Source organism: Elephantulus edwardii, unplaced genomic scaffold, assembly GCF_000299155.1.
Source record: "Elephantulus edwardii isolate Elephantulus edwardi_28Jun2011 unplaced genomic scaffold, EleEdw1.0 scaffold00038, whole genome shotgun sequence".
NCBI lineage: Eukaryota > Metazoa > Chordata > Mammalia > Macroscelidea > Macroscelididae > Elephantulus > Elephantulus edwardii.
The window spans coordinates 11,522,145-11,537,544 of record NW_006399788.1 but is presented as its reverse complement, the minus strand read 5'-3'; the positions used below and the strand labels follow the sequence as shown (position 1 = coordinate 11,537,544).

Here is a 15,400-nt window from a genome sequence, read left to right as displayed (position 1 = left end):
TCAGAGCAGCATACATTATTGAACCCATCTTACTCAGTCTCTCCCCAACCCCAAGGACAGTCCCATTCTACAACAGTGGCACCATGCAATATTTGTCCCTTTGTGACTGGGACATTTCACTCAGCATAATGTTCTCCAGAGTCAACCATTTTGACTAATATTGCATGAGTTCCTTGTTTTTTAATTCAGCATAGTATTCCATTGTGCGAATGTACGACAGCTTCTCTAGCCACTCGCTGTATTCCTTTCTTTGTTGCTAGGTGCTACCGAATTGAATACACCATAGCAGCCCTTTATTATTATTATTTTTCTGTGCGTGTACCGTCAAATTAGATCTGACTGGTACAGGAGGAAATTGTCCCTCCTTCGGCAGAGCATCTGGTGGATTCGAACATAGCAGCCCTTCAGACAACAGATCTGAAACCTGTCCTGTCCTATGCTGTCCTCACACTTTCTGACACACTCAAGCCCACTGCAGCAGACACTATGCCAATCCATTTGGTTGAGGATCTTCCTCTCTTACACTGACCCTCTCTCTACCTTTCCAAGCATGAAGGCTTTCTCCAAGGAATAACATTTCTTAGAAACAGTGTGTGAGAGAAAGCTTTATCATCTTTGCCTCCAAGGTGCACTCTGCCTGCGCTTTCTCCAAGACGTATTTATTTGTTCTTTTGGGAGTTTATGGGCTATTCAGTACTCCTCTAAAAGGACAGCTCAAAGGCATCAATTTTTCTTCAGTCACTCTTATGTACTGTCCAGCTCTCAGATGCTTAGCAAGTGACTGAAAACACCATGGCCTGAATCAGGGGTATCTTATCCTCAAACCTACAAATTACTGAAGACATCACTGCTCCCCAGTAATTTGGAGAGGCTCCTGACTGCAGACTTTCCCAGAAAAAAAAATCCTTTCTTTAGGTAGACTCAATTCATTGCTGTGGAGTTGGAACCCATTCATAGCTGAGCCTCTAGTGAGTTTTCAGAGGCTGTAAATCTCACAGGGGAAGGCTGCCCGTCTTTCTCCTGTGGAGCAGCTGTCAGATTCAAACTTCTTGCCTTTGCATTGACAACACAACTTCTTACCCACTATGTCACCAGAGCCCCTCTTTCTTCAGGAACAGGTTTTAACGAGAATTGGATGCTTAATGGAAAATGAATGGGCTGCTGAGAAAAGTGACTGGAACATGGGAGAAATCTATGGTCCAACAATGACTAAAATCTGGCTCACTGATAACATGAGTAGCCACTGAACGCAATGTCTGTGATACTAAAAATCTTACTCTGAAAATAAGCAAATGGATCAATTCCCAAATTTTAAAGTTTAACAATACTTACTTTTTTACAATTTTGTTGCGCTTGGCTTGAGAGAAGGTTTCAAGCTGAAGGGATTCATGAGTAAGAAATGCTACTGCCAAATGGAAGTAATTGTTCCAGAGCTGCTCAAAATGAAGTGGGGGCGGGGAGAAGAGATGGAGAATAACTTATAAGGGTCATATCGAAACAACGCCAAATGGGAGAAAGCCATGAGTTAGGAATTACTGTTACTGAAGAAAAATCAAATAAAATAGATGTAACTTTTTCCCTTTCCTGTATTTCAATTATACAGTCCTGTAAGCCCAATATTGAGTTTTATTTAGTAAGCTCTACCATACCTTTTTATAATTATCTTTACTCCTGAGAGAAAGAAAAACGGTTGCCAAGATGCACAGTGGTTAATGTGATTACTTTGGAAAAATGTATCAAAAGTCCTAAAACTCTGCCAAATAGTTGAACTAGTATGGATTTTTAGGGCTTTCCCCTAATGAAATAATTATGGGTCATTTAAAAAATAACAGATAATGGAAACAATTTATATGTTCCTAGGAAGCGTGGTTAAATAAATCATGGACTACCATACATAACAAATGCTTTAAAAAAATCACTAGAAGGATAATTAAAAAGTAACCATTGTCTTTCAGTTGGAACTGACCCACAGCTCACCATCCAGTAGGCTTCCCGAGCCTCACCGGAGGAAACTGCCCATCTTCCTCCCAAGGCGCTGCTGAGGGAATTCAAACTGCCAGGGAGAAGCCAACTCTGGGTTAAAAAGTCGGCTCCCTACACACTATGAATGTCACCACAGCTCCCTTAGATCAGGGGGAGTGATCAAAGAGCTGTACATTTTATACACGTGTCAAATGGAATTAAGCTGTACACGTCTGTGACTAAACAGACTAAAAAGTTATCAAAGAACTGTATAGCTTAATTCCACTGCAGCACATGTGCATGCGCAGATAAGGAAAGTTTACGAATTTTAAAAATTTTGATATGTAAATAGATAAAAAGATACCTGGCATACAAACAAAAGTACATGACACAGCAGAAGCAAACTATGAGACTAAGTTTACTCAGCATAATGCCCTTAAGTCTCTCCCAAGTTATGTAGTATTTTGTGAAATCAATGCTCCTGAGTGCTGCATAGTATTCCACTGTGTGAATCTATCACAAATTCCCAATTCATTCAGTTGTGGTTGGACACTTGGGCTGTTTACACGTTCTTGTGATGGTGAATAATGCTTAAAACTATTATTGTAAAAAACAGAAGGATAATTAGTAAAACCATGTATGGGAACCCAGTGGATGAAGGGGTGGGAGCAGAGGGGTAAGAAAGAGTAGGAGTGAAACCACAGAGTTGAACAATTTGTGGGTGGAGGGAGGCAGGGAAGGAAATGGGAAGGAGCTCATGGGGACCTAAAAAAGACAGAGTAATGATGGACAAGGTCCGATGATGATCAGTTTTATAAAACATAATACATGACAATGATTGTATGAAACACAATAAGAAGGAATAATAGTGTGAAACACAATGTATACAAACTTTGCAAGCAAACTAATAAAAAAAAAAAGGATTTATCAGAAACAAAACAAAAAGCAAATTGTCATCAAAATGTACTATGGAACATCTAGGAAAGTAAGAATGTGTGCTCCCACCCCTTCATCCACTAGGTTCTCATACATGGTTTTACTAATTATCCTTCTGTTTTTTACAATAATAGTTTTAAGCATTATCCACCATCACAAGAACGTGTAAACAGCCCAAATGTCCAACCACAACTGAATGAATTGAGAAATTGTGATAGATTCACACAATGGAATACTATGCAGCACTCAGGAGCTCTGATTTCACAAAATACTACATAATTTGGGAGAGACTTAAGGGCATTATGCTGAGTAAACTTAGTCTCATAGTTTGCTATGAGACTATAAGGAATGAGAAAAAACAAAAAAAAAACTTGTCATATTTAAAAGATAAAATCCTAGGTGGTGATTTCAAAGTGAAACAGCTTTCGTGCTTTGGCTAAGAATCCAAGGAATATTTTATGTGAATCACTTGCTTACCTGAAGTTCGAAGCTTGCTTGATCCATGAAGCATCGTGTGAGAACTTCAGCAAACTGATTAATAGCACGAAGAAAAACCCTAAGGGAGAGAAATACTGGATAAAGAAGGTAATAGGCAGAGTGACACAATGCTTAAAGCACAGGACTGCAGCCACTCAATGGGAGAAAGAGGAGGCATTCGGCTTTCATCAAGTCTACAGCCTTGGAAAGTCCATGGGGCAGGTCTGCTCTGTTCTATGGCTTCACTACAAGTTAGAATCAAATTGACAGAACTTTACACTGAGCTCTTTGAAACATCTTCTCACCATGTTATCAACAAACAGAAAATGGACTTAGGAACCTAAATCCTTTAGAACTATCAAAGGCCTGAGTGAACAACAACAGTGGGCAGTCTACAGATGAGGAGACAGAAGACCAGTTTCTAGGACTGACCAAAAGCCACACAAGTCCAGATCACAAATGAGCTGGTTAAAGGCAGAACTGAGTCTACACATCAAACCTCCTGAAACTCAGCCCAGCACCGCTGGCACTGTACCACAACTGATTCTGTTTTCAAAACTACGGTTCCAGGACTGTTGTAGGTGTGTGCCATTGAGTCAGAAACGACTCACAGCTGACCCTTCAGTGGGGTTTCACAAACAATAAAGTGCACAGGAGGAGACTGTCCATCCTTCTCTTGTGGAGCAGCTGGTGGGTTCAAATTCCATGCCTTTGGGATTGCAGCACAGTTTCTTATCACTAGACCACCAGGAGAGATACAGCTGGGAAGTTTATAAATCCAGCACACCAGGAAAATGCAAAGCTTAATAAGCATTAATGGTTTACTTTATTTATCCCTTTGAAAAATCCTAAAATTCTTTTAATATATGAATTAGAATATGAATTTATTTTACTAATATTTTAAATAAAAATATTAATATATTTCTAGTCAACAACTATTTGTTTTGGACCAGCAAATTCAAAAGTATGGCTTAGGTGCTGCACTGAAAGGAATGTAATTTCTAAGAAGTTTACAAATTGATGGAGGAAGTCTGTTGTCTGATGACGAAGAGTTAACTATGACTCAAAGTGACATGAAGTAACAGAAGATCTGAACCTTGTCCTATCCTGTGCCACCGTCACCGTATCCAACATGCTCAAGCCATCTGTTATAGGAAGGTAGAACATATGAAAAAGGTATGGCATCAGGATTAGAGGAAGACTCATCAAAGAGGAAAGTTTACCAATTTTAAGTTTAGCCATGACACAACACAGAATAAAGAAAATTCTATAAGAAAGTTTAAAAGATTTTGGGGGGCATTAGTGGAAGAAAATATGATATCCAGATTAAAAAGAGACTTCCATCATAGATGGCACTTAGAGGGTGAATAGACTTAAAGGGTGAATAGAATTCTGACAGCCAGGATTATGGACAAGGCAGGCTGGGAGAAGCAACAGCATTAGGGATAGAAGAGGACATGCTCAGGAGCTGGGAAGAGGTCAAGAATATGATCAGGAACTGGAGTAAGGCCAGGATGGTTAAAGCACTACCTAAGGTTGTAGGAAAATACTGAAAAGTAAGGTCAGAAAGAATCAATGAGATGGATTGATTCAGTGACTAGGGTAATGGGAGTACGTGTGGCAGAGACACAGTAAGATTGGCACAGAGTAGAGCAGGGTATAGGGCTGTTGTAAACAAGGTCGCTATGAGTTGCAACCAACTCAATGGCACATAACAACAAAGGGCTAAAAGGGTAACGAGATTTTAAATGTCAGGTGAAGATGCCCTGTGGAACCACAGAAAGATTTACTGGATAGTAAAGTTGAGGACAGTTAATTAGGAAAGCAATAAGCAGAATAGATTACGGATCTTGTATTTGAGACAATGATATATCATACTAAATTGTTCACACAATTAATTACCAGATCAAAGGATTCAAATGCATACAAGTCAGCAGGAGCAGTCTTACCTGCTCTGGGTCATATTCATGACCATCCAGTCTTTGGCGTAGACATTCTTTCCAATGAGATCCTTAAACATGATAAAGGTTTCCATGAGAAAGTCCTACGGAGAACAAAGGAAGAATAGGTGGACCATCAGGGGGATAGAGCTTTCCCTCCAATATGTGGACAAGAAGGACCACTGTATCAGGACAAGATAGTCCTAGTCTCACAATAAGAGCTTAGAGCTTATTTTATGATAAAAATTTTAAGGGTTATAACTGTCACATGATTTGACTTTGAGTCTATTATATGATCCTAAGAAGTAAGTAAAAAAAAAAAACAAACCCTGATTTTTAGAAATGATAATACTGAGGCTGAGAAAAATGATTAGCCTATGATCACAGAAACTAGGAAGCAGAATGGCTTAACTTTTATAAAAAATTAAAATCGGTACCAATAATTCATGGTTTAGAATCATGCATTAATTTGAGATGTCAGTTATCTGCTTCTGACACTGATTACATACACTCAATTCTCAGTAATCTGAGTTAGCTGCAAAGAGCCAGAAAAACAAAACAAAACCACCTCAAAGATAAACTCAGATCCCATTTTCCCCCACCATTTTCCAAGGGCACCTCCATACTGGAATCTCGGCATACTCTGTGCTCTGCAGTTCAATGACACCAGGAAACCCACAGGAATGACAGCACCCTAAAATCCCTGCTGGGCACGAGTAACCATTATCACTCAAGTAAGACACTACTCTCTGCTTAAAGGAAAGGGGTGGGGGGAACTCAGATCCTTTGAGAGTTTCTAAATAAGGGCTCCATCTAAGAGCAAAAAAGACTTCAGGAGTTTTCCTAAGCCTCTCTTACTGTGCATACTGTATTCTGCATCACATCCTTTTCCTGATCACTATGGACAGCCACACAGCACTGAAGGGGAGTGGGAAGATCCCTGCACTCATTTTGTTGATAATGTGTTTTTGCTGACTACAGAAGGTTAGACAATGAGACAACTTACGATGATGTCTTGTCTAGTTTTGAAAGTGCTTATGTAGTGGCTGTAGTGGCTGTCATCCATCTGCTGCAAGATGGCAATCATGCAAGCAACAAAACTGCCCTGGAAAGAAAACCAAAACAAGTCTTTAGGCCACGAAGCAACAGAATAAAACGTGAATGTCACATACATTGGTTATTTCTGCTCAATCACACAAGGACCTCTGCAGACAGGAAACATCCTGCACCCCAAAGCTGCAAAGGGGATGGGTTGCTATTTTCTGTTTAAAACTACCAATTTTCAGGTTTGGGTTCAGGAATCTGGAAGGCTCAACTCATGTCAGTAACTTCTTTGATTTGTGGAATCCTATAATCAAGGGATAGTCACTAATTCTAAGATCTCAACTAGATTGACAGTTAAGATATAACAACCTCTGGGTTTTGAGTTTCTTGTTGAGACAGAGTTAAAGTATATTACACTGCACAGAGAAATATCTCATTTGGCTGGCTTAGACAAATCTAAATACGGGAGAGTGTTACAAAGCAAAAATGAAGGAATAAAGTGTGGAGGAGTAGAAAAGCAGCTTATTAAACACACAAATGTCATTTCTCCAAACCTGGAGTCTTTTAGTTGGGACTGACTCGATACCAAATGTTTTTGTTGCTAAAATCCTTTAGCCATTCAGTCTCAATGTTATGCATGTGGAATTTGGTTCCAGCTTGAATAAAAGGATTAAATAACTAGATAAACAATATATTTTTATTTGTGAGATCATAAATTACCATATCTTTTATATTCTTGTATTCAATGTACTTCCCATCTCCTAAATTACCAATCCTCTTATATTCAATGAACTTCCTACCTCCTTGATTCTAGGAAGTGAATCACAGGCATAAATTATTTGCCAGAGGGCAAATACCTAAAAATATTATACTTCTATATAATTTGCCATTATGAAAAAAAGAGCAATTTAAATTATTTTGGCACAATGGAGATGAATACACAACTGTTCTTGGGATGGAGGGCATGATTTCATAAACATAAAAACAATGGCACCCAGATGTCCAATCACAAATGAATGTTTTGAGAAGTTATGATACCTTCACACAATGGGATACTATGCAGCATGCAGGAGCAATGATTTCGTAAATTATTATCTAACTTGGGAGGGTCTGGAGAACATTATTTCATGTGAACTAACTTAGTCCCATAAGGACAAATATTGTATAAAACCATAAGTATGAGAATCACAGAGGGGGTAGAGAACAAGGACGAGGATGTGCGGGGGAGGGGATATTAATCATGTAGTTGTACAATGTGATGAGTAGTGCTGGGTGAGGAAAACTGAAAGAATCTGTTCTAGAAAACAATGTATTTTAATTTTGTATATAAACTAGTATAGTAATAAAGAAACTACATGCAAACAATGAAAGATTGTTTAATAATACCACTCTGAATGTATGTCTACCTTTCTGTATCAGCTGATTTCTTGGTTGGTTTTTCTAAAAAAAAAATGTTTCTAATTATAAAGCAAAGCAAACGAAAGCTTTCCATATACTGTCATACTATTACATAGTTTTACATTTCTATCAGTGTCTAAGACCATTTTTTCTCTTCAGATCTTTGACTCAGGATATTGTAGTTTTATGTAATCTTGTTTTTGATGCATTTATATTTTCACTGCCTTGAATAAATAGTCTGTGTCTATTGGCCATTTAAAGTTGTCATTTTTCTCTACCCCTGCCGCCTGGAGGACCTGACCCCACCATTTGGACCCACAGCCTGGACGCCGTGGGCTTAACATCCAGAAGATAACCAGCTGCTGCCCCTCTGAACTGTGCCAGAGACATCAGTACCACAGGTGAACCCATTTCATTTCCTCTCCTCTCCCAAAATAGCATTTGACCCAGCAATTCCTCTACAGGGAATAAACCATAAAGGAATCAGTACACCCAAACAGATATATGCACACCATGTTTATTGCAGCTTTGTTCACAATAGCAAAGAGACGGAAACAACCCAAGTGCCCATCAACAAACAGATAGAGAAGCTGTGCTATATTCACACAATGGAATACTATGCTGCATGGAAAAACAAGGAACTCATGAAATATCATATAAAATGGGTGACGCTGGAGGACATTTTGCAGAATGAAATATCTCAGTCACAAAAGGACAAATACTGCATAGTGCCAGTGTTATAAAATAGGACTGACATGGAGGGTGGGGAGAACAGTGTTGAGACTGAACATCTTGTCTTACTTTTTGGTTTATTACCATAAAGTACTTTGTTGTCTGATGACTTAATATTTAAATCCCTTCCTATTTTTAATGGATTACATGATAAGATTATCATATACCATTCAGGCAACAATGAAAAGAATTACATTTTCTCCCTTTATTGAACTGATATATTTACTAGTGGACTTTTTAATATTTAAATATCCTCAAAGACCAGGAGTAGATAGTATTATGCCTGCACATTTTTGTTTTGCTTATTTTTCTTTGCTAAAGTGCTTGTGGTGTTATGTATCTTTCTTTCATTTTCTTCCTCATTATCTTTCCCTGAAGCTTCTCAGTTTGCTCATCCTGGAACCTCTGTGGCTAAAATCAAGGCATGTTTAAACATTATCTGTTAATCAATATATTTCCTAAACAATATCATTTATTGATGAGGCTCAGTATGGATTACACCTCAATATAAAGAAAGTAACAATCCTCACCTAGACCAATGAACTACATAATGATAAAAGGAGAAAAGAATGATGTTGTTAAAGACTTCATTTTACTTGGAGCTACAATGCACACCCATGAAAGTAACTGCAAAGAATCAAACAATAGACCGCATTGAGCAAATATGCTGCCAAGGCTGTCTGAAGTGCTAAAAAGCGAGGTTGTCAGTCTGGACTGTCAAAAGCATAAACAATTCTGTTTTGGTTGAAGCGCAGCCAAGGATGTTTTGACTTCATTTCACATATTTGGGTATGTTACCAGGAAAAACCAGTCTTTGGGAAATCACATTATGCGTGGGAAAGGAGGATGGTCAGTGGCAATGAGGAAGCACATCAAGGTGATGGAGTGGCCACAACAATGGTCTTAAACAGAGAGCTGTGTTCTGTTCTAAGAGGGGTTGCTCTAAGTGTGAGCTGACTTACTGCCATTAACATAACAGTTGTCCATTTTTGTTTCTGTAGTTCATTCATTGCCATGCAGTTGGGACCAATTTAGAGCTGACCAACTATGGAGTTTCTGAGGCTATAAATTGCAAAGGGGATTTCCTATATACCTCCAGCAAAGCTGCTGGTGCAACTGAACTGCCAGAGAAATGTGGCCTTGGAGTCAGCAAGCAGGTTAATAATTTTCACTATATGAGGATATCCTCTTCCAAGATTAGACTAAGCAAATTCTATGATAATACAGGATCTGAATCTTTTTTATAGTAGTACTCTTTAGATTAGTTGTGTTTCAATACAGCAAGTAAGACATTTTCACTTAAAGTCACTTGCACTTTACTCTTCTCTGGATTATCTCTTGATTCCTATAAGGCACACACCTTATAAGAGGACTCCACCCAGGCTGTTACATTCACCTGGAAAATTCTTTGTCTACAGTCTCCTCACATGGCTCACTCCTTTTTAATTTTTAAGATTTAGGCCCAAATGCTGTCTTCTCAGTGAAGCCGTTCTTGACTGATTGTTGTTGTTGATTGCCTTTGAGTTGAGCACCACTCATAGCGACCCTATGTACAAAAGGCCTAAAGCCTGTCTACAACTATTGATATTTATCAAAGTTCATAAAGTTTCCGGAGGCATGTTATTTAGGAAGTGGATGCCACTCTTTTTTCCAAATCTGTCACAGAATGTTATTGGTTGAGTTGTCTGTGAACCCTTCCCTGTCCTGAGCCAGTCTCACTAATTATGACACTCCAACACCCATCGCCCAAGTTACTTTATCAATTAATCCTTCTCAATCAGGGTCTCCCTCTCCTGCACCTTCTCTACACCCTTGCGAGCATGTCCTTCTCCAAGGACCGATCTCTCCTGACCACGTGCCCAAAGTAAGTGAGGCAGAGCTTCAAAATCCTAGCCTCCTTGTTTGCAACAGCAAAGAGCTGGAAACAACCCAAGTGCCCATCAACAAATGAATGGATAGAGAAGCTCTGGTATATTGACACCATGGAATACTATGCTGCATTGAAAAACAAGGAATTCATGAAATGTTATACAGAATGGGTGACCCTGGAGGACATTACACTGAGTGAAATACCTCAATCACAGAAGGACAAATATTGCATAGGGTCGCCACCATTGTAAAATGGGACTGACATCAGGGTTGAGGGAAGACAGAGAAGGAGTGGATGAAAGATATATACTGCACTGAAACGAATGAGGGAGAGAATTGCTTAAAAGGGATATATGATTGGATATTATTGTCATGTCAGGAGTCCAGAATGAAGGCTGCACAGTGGAGTGGACCTGAGGAGAGGGAATGCACAACAATAAAAGTTCATCCTTAGTCAATGTCCAACTCTCTGAAGCATAACAAGTAATTGAGAAAACTATGGTCTGGATTAGGCGCACCTTTGTATCTAGACTGACATCGTTGCTCTTCAGTACTCTGGAGAGAGCCATGACAGCAGGTTTTCCCAATGCAATTCATCTTTTGATTTCCTGACTGCTGGTATGAAGAGTTTTGGTTGTGGAGCCAAGCAAACTGAAGCTGTTAACACTCTCAATCTCTTCACTGTCATGATGCTACCAATTGGCCCAGTGGTTGAAAATCTTTGTTTTCTTGACATTGAGCTTAAATCCATATTTAATGCTGCAGTCCTTGACCTTCTGCACCAAGAGCTTCAGGCCCTCCTCAGTTTTATCAAGCAAGATTGTATTATTTGGACAGCACAGAGTGTTGATGAGTCTTCCTCCAATGCTGATGTGACATTCCTCCTCATGAAGCCCAGCCTCCCAGATAATCTGTTCTGCATACAGATTGTAAAGGTACGGAGCTAGGACTCATCCTTGGCATACACCATTCCCAATTTTGAACCATCCAGTGTTTATTTGCTCTATTCTGACAACTGCCTTCTGGTTCAAGTATAGGTTTCACATAAACACAATCAAGTGTTCTGGGATTCCCGTTCTTCTCAGAGTTAGCCTTCTTATAATACTATGCAGTTTATTTATTACATTATTGTTTGCAGTCTGATTCTCTTTACACTGTTAAGAATATCAGCTTCTTGAAGACAATGATTTTTGTATGGTTTGTCTCCCGTATCCACACAGGGCCTGGCCCACAGCCTTTCCTTAATAACTACTTGTTGAATAAATCACTGGCTTTTATTTACCACACTAATTTGGAACAGTTATTTTCTAATCTCTTCTAAAGTAAATAATGTTCTCAGGTAATCATTTTAGTTATCAAAATAGCAAGTCAGTTCACTTTAATGAAGCTATGATTTGACCCTTTCAGTAGTTATCTCTGGTCTAGATCTTATTTTATACTGGTTTCTATTTAGATAAATTAGATGTAAAACAAGAGGCTATGCAAGATTGGCATTTCTGAAAGCATAACTAATTTTAAGGTCTTTAAAAAGCCTGCTTCTTGGAAACAAAGAGGAGGCTCTGCCGGGTGCCTTTGCATGAAAATGACACTGAGGGAAAACAGAATCGATCCAGAGCATCCTATTGGAGACTACAGTGCAGAGCTGGAAACAACTCTGGTACATTTCCTAGGGATGAAGAACGGACGATAAAACACACATTACCGGCAGGCTGCCCAAGTCCAACTACCAATTCTACTGCCTGGTCGCTGTGCAACCACGGGCCAGTTTCTTTTGCTGCTTTTCCAATTTTTAAAATCGTGATCCGAGTGTTACTTTGGAAGGCATATTAACTTTCTGTTCAACTGCTAATGCTCATGCTGTTCTTTAACATTAATTTCCGTACGCACATGGGCAACCTCCTCCCATTCAATTAACTCCCTCTGAAAACCCACCAGTTCCAGCTTGATGGTATACGGCACAAGCACAAAGCAATCCTTCATGCCTTCCTCCCTTCTTCCCTGCAATTCCTATCTCCATCATTCCTTTTTCCCCCTCTGCGCCATTCCTTTCTTCAGTGACACTAGGCTGACCATGCCCTGCCTGGATACTGCTGTTTCCTTTACCCGTCTTAATAGGTGTTTATCACCTATCTGCTATTTGGTTTTTTTCTTCCCTCTACCTCTTTCCATCTCTGGTAAGGATACTGGGCAAGTTTCTTATCCTCTACTTGTACATTGTGTCATTTGACCAAAGGAGTTAGAAATAGGATTATTTCCTAGGATTGGTAAAAGGTTTAAATGTAAAGTGACTGAAATAGTTCCAAACACACACACACACACACAAATTAGGTAATGATTACTACTATTATTACTCTATAACTAGTTGTATTGATACTATCATTATTAATCTAAGGTGAATAGATGTAGACCAGAGTGCACACACAGAGAAGCAGAACTGAACAGCTTGACATCACGTAGGTAATGGTAGGATGTAGCCACTCAAATGCCTCTTTCTCTATTCACAAAAGGTTTTCCTTTCCTTAAATAGTATACTGAACAAATATTTTAAAAATATTAGGTTAAATGTGTACCAAGTCATCAGCCTACCTAGGTGGCCTACATGTTTCTGTCTCTCGCTGTTTTAATTAATTACAACTTGCTTTTAATAAACTTGCACACTGCATATAATTTCCTCTCAATAAAATAAGCACGTCTTAGAACAGATCTATGTGCATGCATTTCCCCTTTATTTATGAGAACCTTGAACACTCTCCTTCCATTACTATCTGAACCAGATTGCAGGATCCTTTCCCCGCAAAAAATATCAATACCAGTGTCAGGATCTTTCCTGGTTACAACCATGCATCACCTGATTAAAACCTTCTAGATGCCATTCCCTTCCTGAAGCAGGCATGCTGCATAGTGTATAGAAGCAGACTGTAAAAAGTGATGTGGGAAGCTTCAGGGAATTCAGCCTCTGATCCTATCACACAGCAGTGGTGATGTGACAGACCAAGAACGTACTTACTATGTAGGGAGACTGTCGGCTCATCCCAATCACAGTGCGGTTGATCCTTCTAAGCAGGCGCTCCATGACCAGCTGTACGTGCATCGCAGTGGGGCCCTGGAGGGAAACACAGGGGCTGACACCATCTCTTCTGACTCAACTCCACTGCTCTTAAGAGAACCTGCGACGGACAGGTTTCCTCTTAACGGTCTTATTCTGGCTCTTTCCTACAAAGTTCTTATCCATAAAGGGGAAAAGGTTCATGGGACAATTTAGCAAACAAACAATTGGGAACAATCAGGTATAAAATTTCAAAGATGGCTACAGGGTGCAGAGGGAGGGTGACTGCACGCAGGCCAGGTTGCTGAGGTCAGTGAGAGGGCCCTCTGATCCATGCCCAGAGCTCAAAAGACAGTTCTGGGAGCATCACCATCATGATGACTGAGCACACCATGATACATGGGACACATGTGAGGGAAAAGTGAAAAGCAAAACCAAGGATTCCTTGTTATCATCTGTATAGGAGAAAGAAAATGAGAAATCTGAGACAGGGATATTTAATATTTTGACTCTGTCATGTCTGACTGTGAGCAATAATTTGATTTCTCCAAGCTGCACTTCTCTTAGTTACAAAAGGAGAATGACGATGGTCTTCAAAGGAACTAGTTGGGTGGATTATTCAACAGTGCCAACATATGTTTATCCTTTCTTTCTTTTCCTGGTAGAAATTTAACAAAATATTTTCCAATTTAACAATGTTTACGTGTGCAACTCAGTGACATCGATGACATTTATCAGACTATGCATTTATCACCACTCACCTTTCCAAAGGATTCCACTACCAATAGTGGAAACTCAGTGCCTGCTAAGCAGTGACTTCCTCATTTCCTCTCCCACTTATTCCTATGTCGTTGTTGTTGTTTACCATCCAGTCAAAACTGACCCATAGCTGACCCTCCGGCGGGTTTTCAGAGGCAGTTAATCACACAGGAGGAGACTGTCCATCCTTCTCCCACAGAGCAGCTGGTCGGTTGTGAACCACATGCCTTCGGGATTGCAATGCAGCATCTTGCCACTAGGCTACCAGAGCTCGCATGCACTCTCCCTCACTTGCTCTCTCTCTATTCATTCTCATTGCTGCTGAGATAAAAACTAATATAATATATAAATGTTGTTATGTGCCGTCGAGTCGCTTGCGACTCATAGCGATCCTGTGTACAACAGCCCTAACCTCCGCTCTGTCCTGTGCCTAAAGTTAATGCCACAATAAGGGATATACCTTTAACATGCTGGTCTGTCTGATACTTCTCTAAATCTGAACATTCACATTAAGACAGACTAGGAAGAAGGATTGGCCATCCACTTCTGAAATGGCAGGCCTCTGAAAACCCTATGTATAATATAAATAGTAATATATAATTCATATATATGTGAATATATAGAATTAATATATAGTCACTCTTATTGCTGTTGAATTAAAAGCTCATAGCTAACCCTCCAGTGGGATTTCAGATGTTTTTAACCACATGAAAGGAGAATGCCCATTTTTCACCCTTGGAATAGTGGTGAATTTGGGTCAGCAGTGAAACTCCCAACAGACTCAGCCACTTGGAGAACAATAAGTCTGTCCTGGAGAAGGTGAAACCAAGTCTCTTCTTGGTGGCTCTCACACACCAGGCCTCACAGCTCATCCAGCACCTCCACCTTCCACACACCTACAGCCAAGCTCATTCTAGAAATGAAAAGCAATTACAACAAAACCAGATAACTTTTTAAAAAAATATTCTTTAATATGTTTTAAATTTTTAAAATGAAAAGTCATGGATTCCTAAATCATCTTTCATCTCTTCTGTTTTTATTTTGTGTTTTTTTTTTCTTTTCAGCTTTGGGTGGTGTGGGGGGCAGGTGACAAAGTGTTTTTGTTTTTGTTTTTTTAATTGCTGGAGTCTTTTCCAATTACCAGCTGAAGATTTGCACTGAAATACAACTTGTGAGGGCGACGCCGCCAGACCGGGGAACGCCGGGGGAACGCACCCCGCCGCCCGCCGGGGGAAAC

General features: G+C 39.7%; 1 protein-coding gene across 1 annotated transcript in view; it reads right to left on the bottom strand.

Annotated features, from left to right (window-relative positions):
- DOCK5 (dedicator of cytokinesis 5) overlaps positions 1 to 15,400 on the bottom strand; it is a 242,031-nt gene that overhangs the window by 53,561 nt on the left and 173,070 nt on the right. The window contains exons 27-31 of the mRNA XM_006884916.1: positions 13,366 to 13,461; positions 6,322 to 6,420; positions 5,325 to 5,419; positions 3,376 to 3,454; positions 1,333 to 1,433 (exon numbers count right to left, since the gene is read on the bottom strand). Coding sequence (XP_006884978.1) covers positions 1,333 to 1,433; positions 3,376 to 3,454; positions 5,325 to 5,419; positions 6,322 to 6,420; positions 13,366 to 13,461 — 470 coding nt within the window. The remainder of the gene's footprint in view (positions 1 to 1,332; positions 1,434 to 3,375; positions 3,455 to 5,324; positions 5,420 to 6,321; positions 6,421 to 13,365; positions 13,462 to 15,400) is intronic.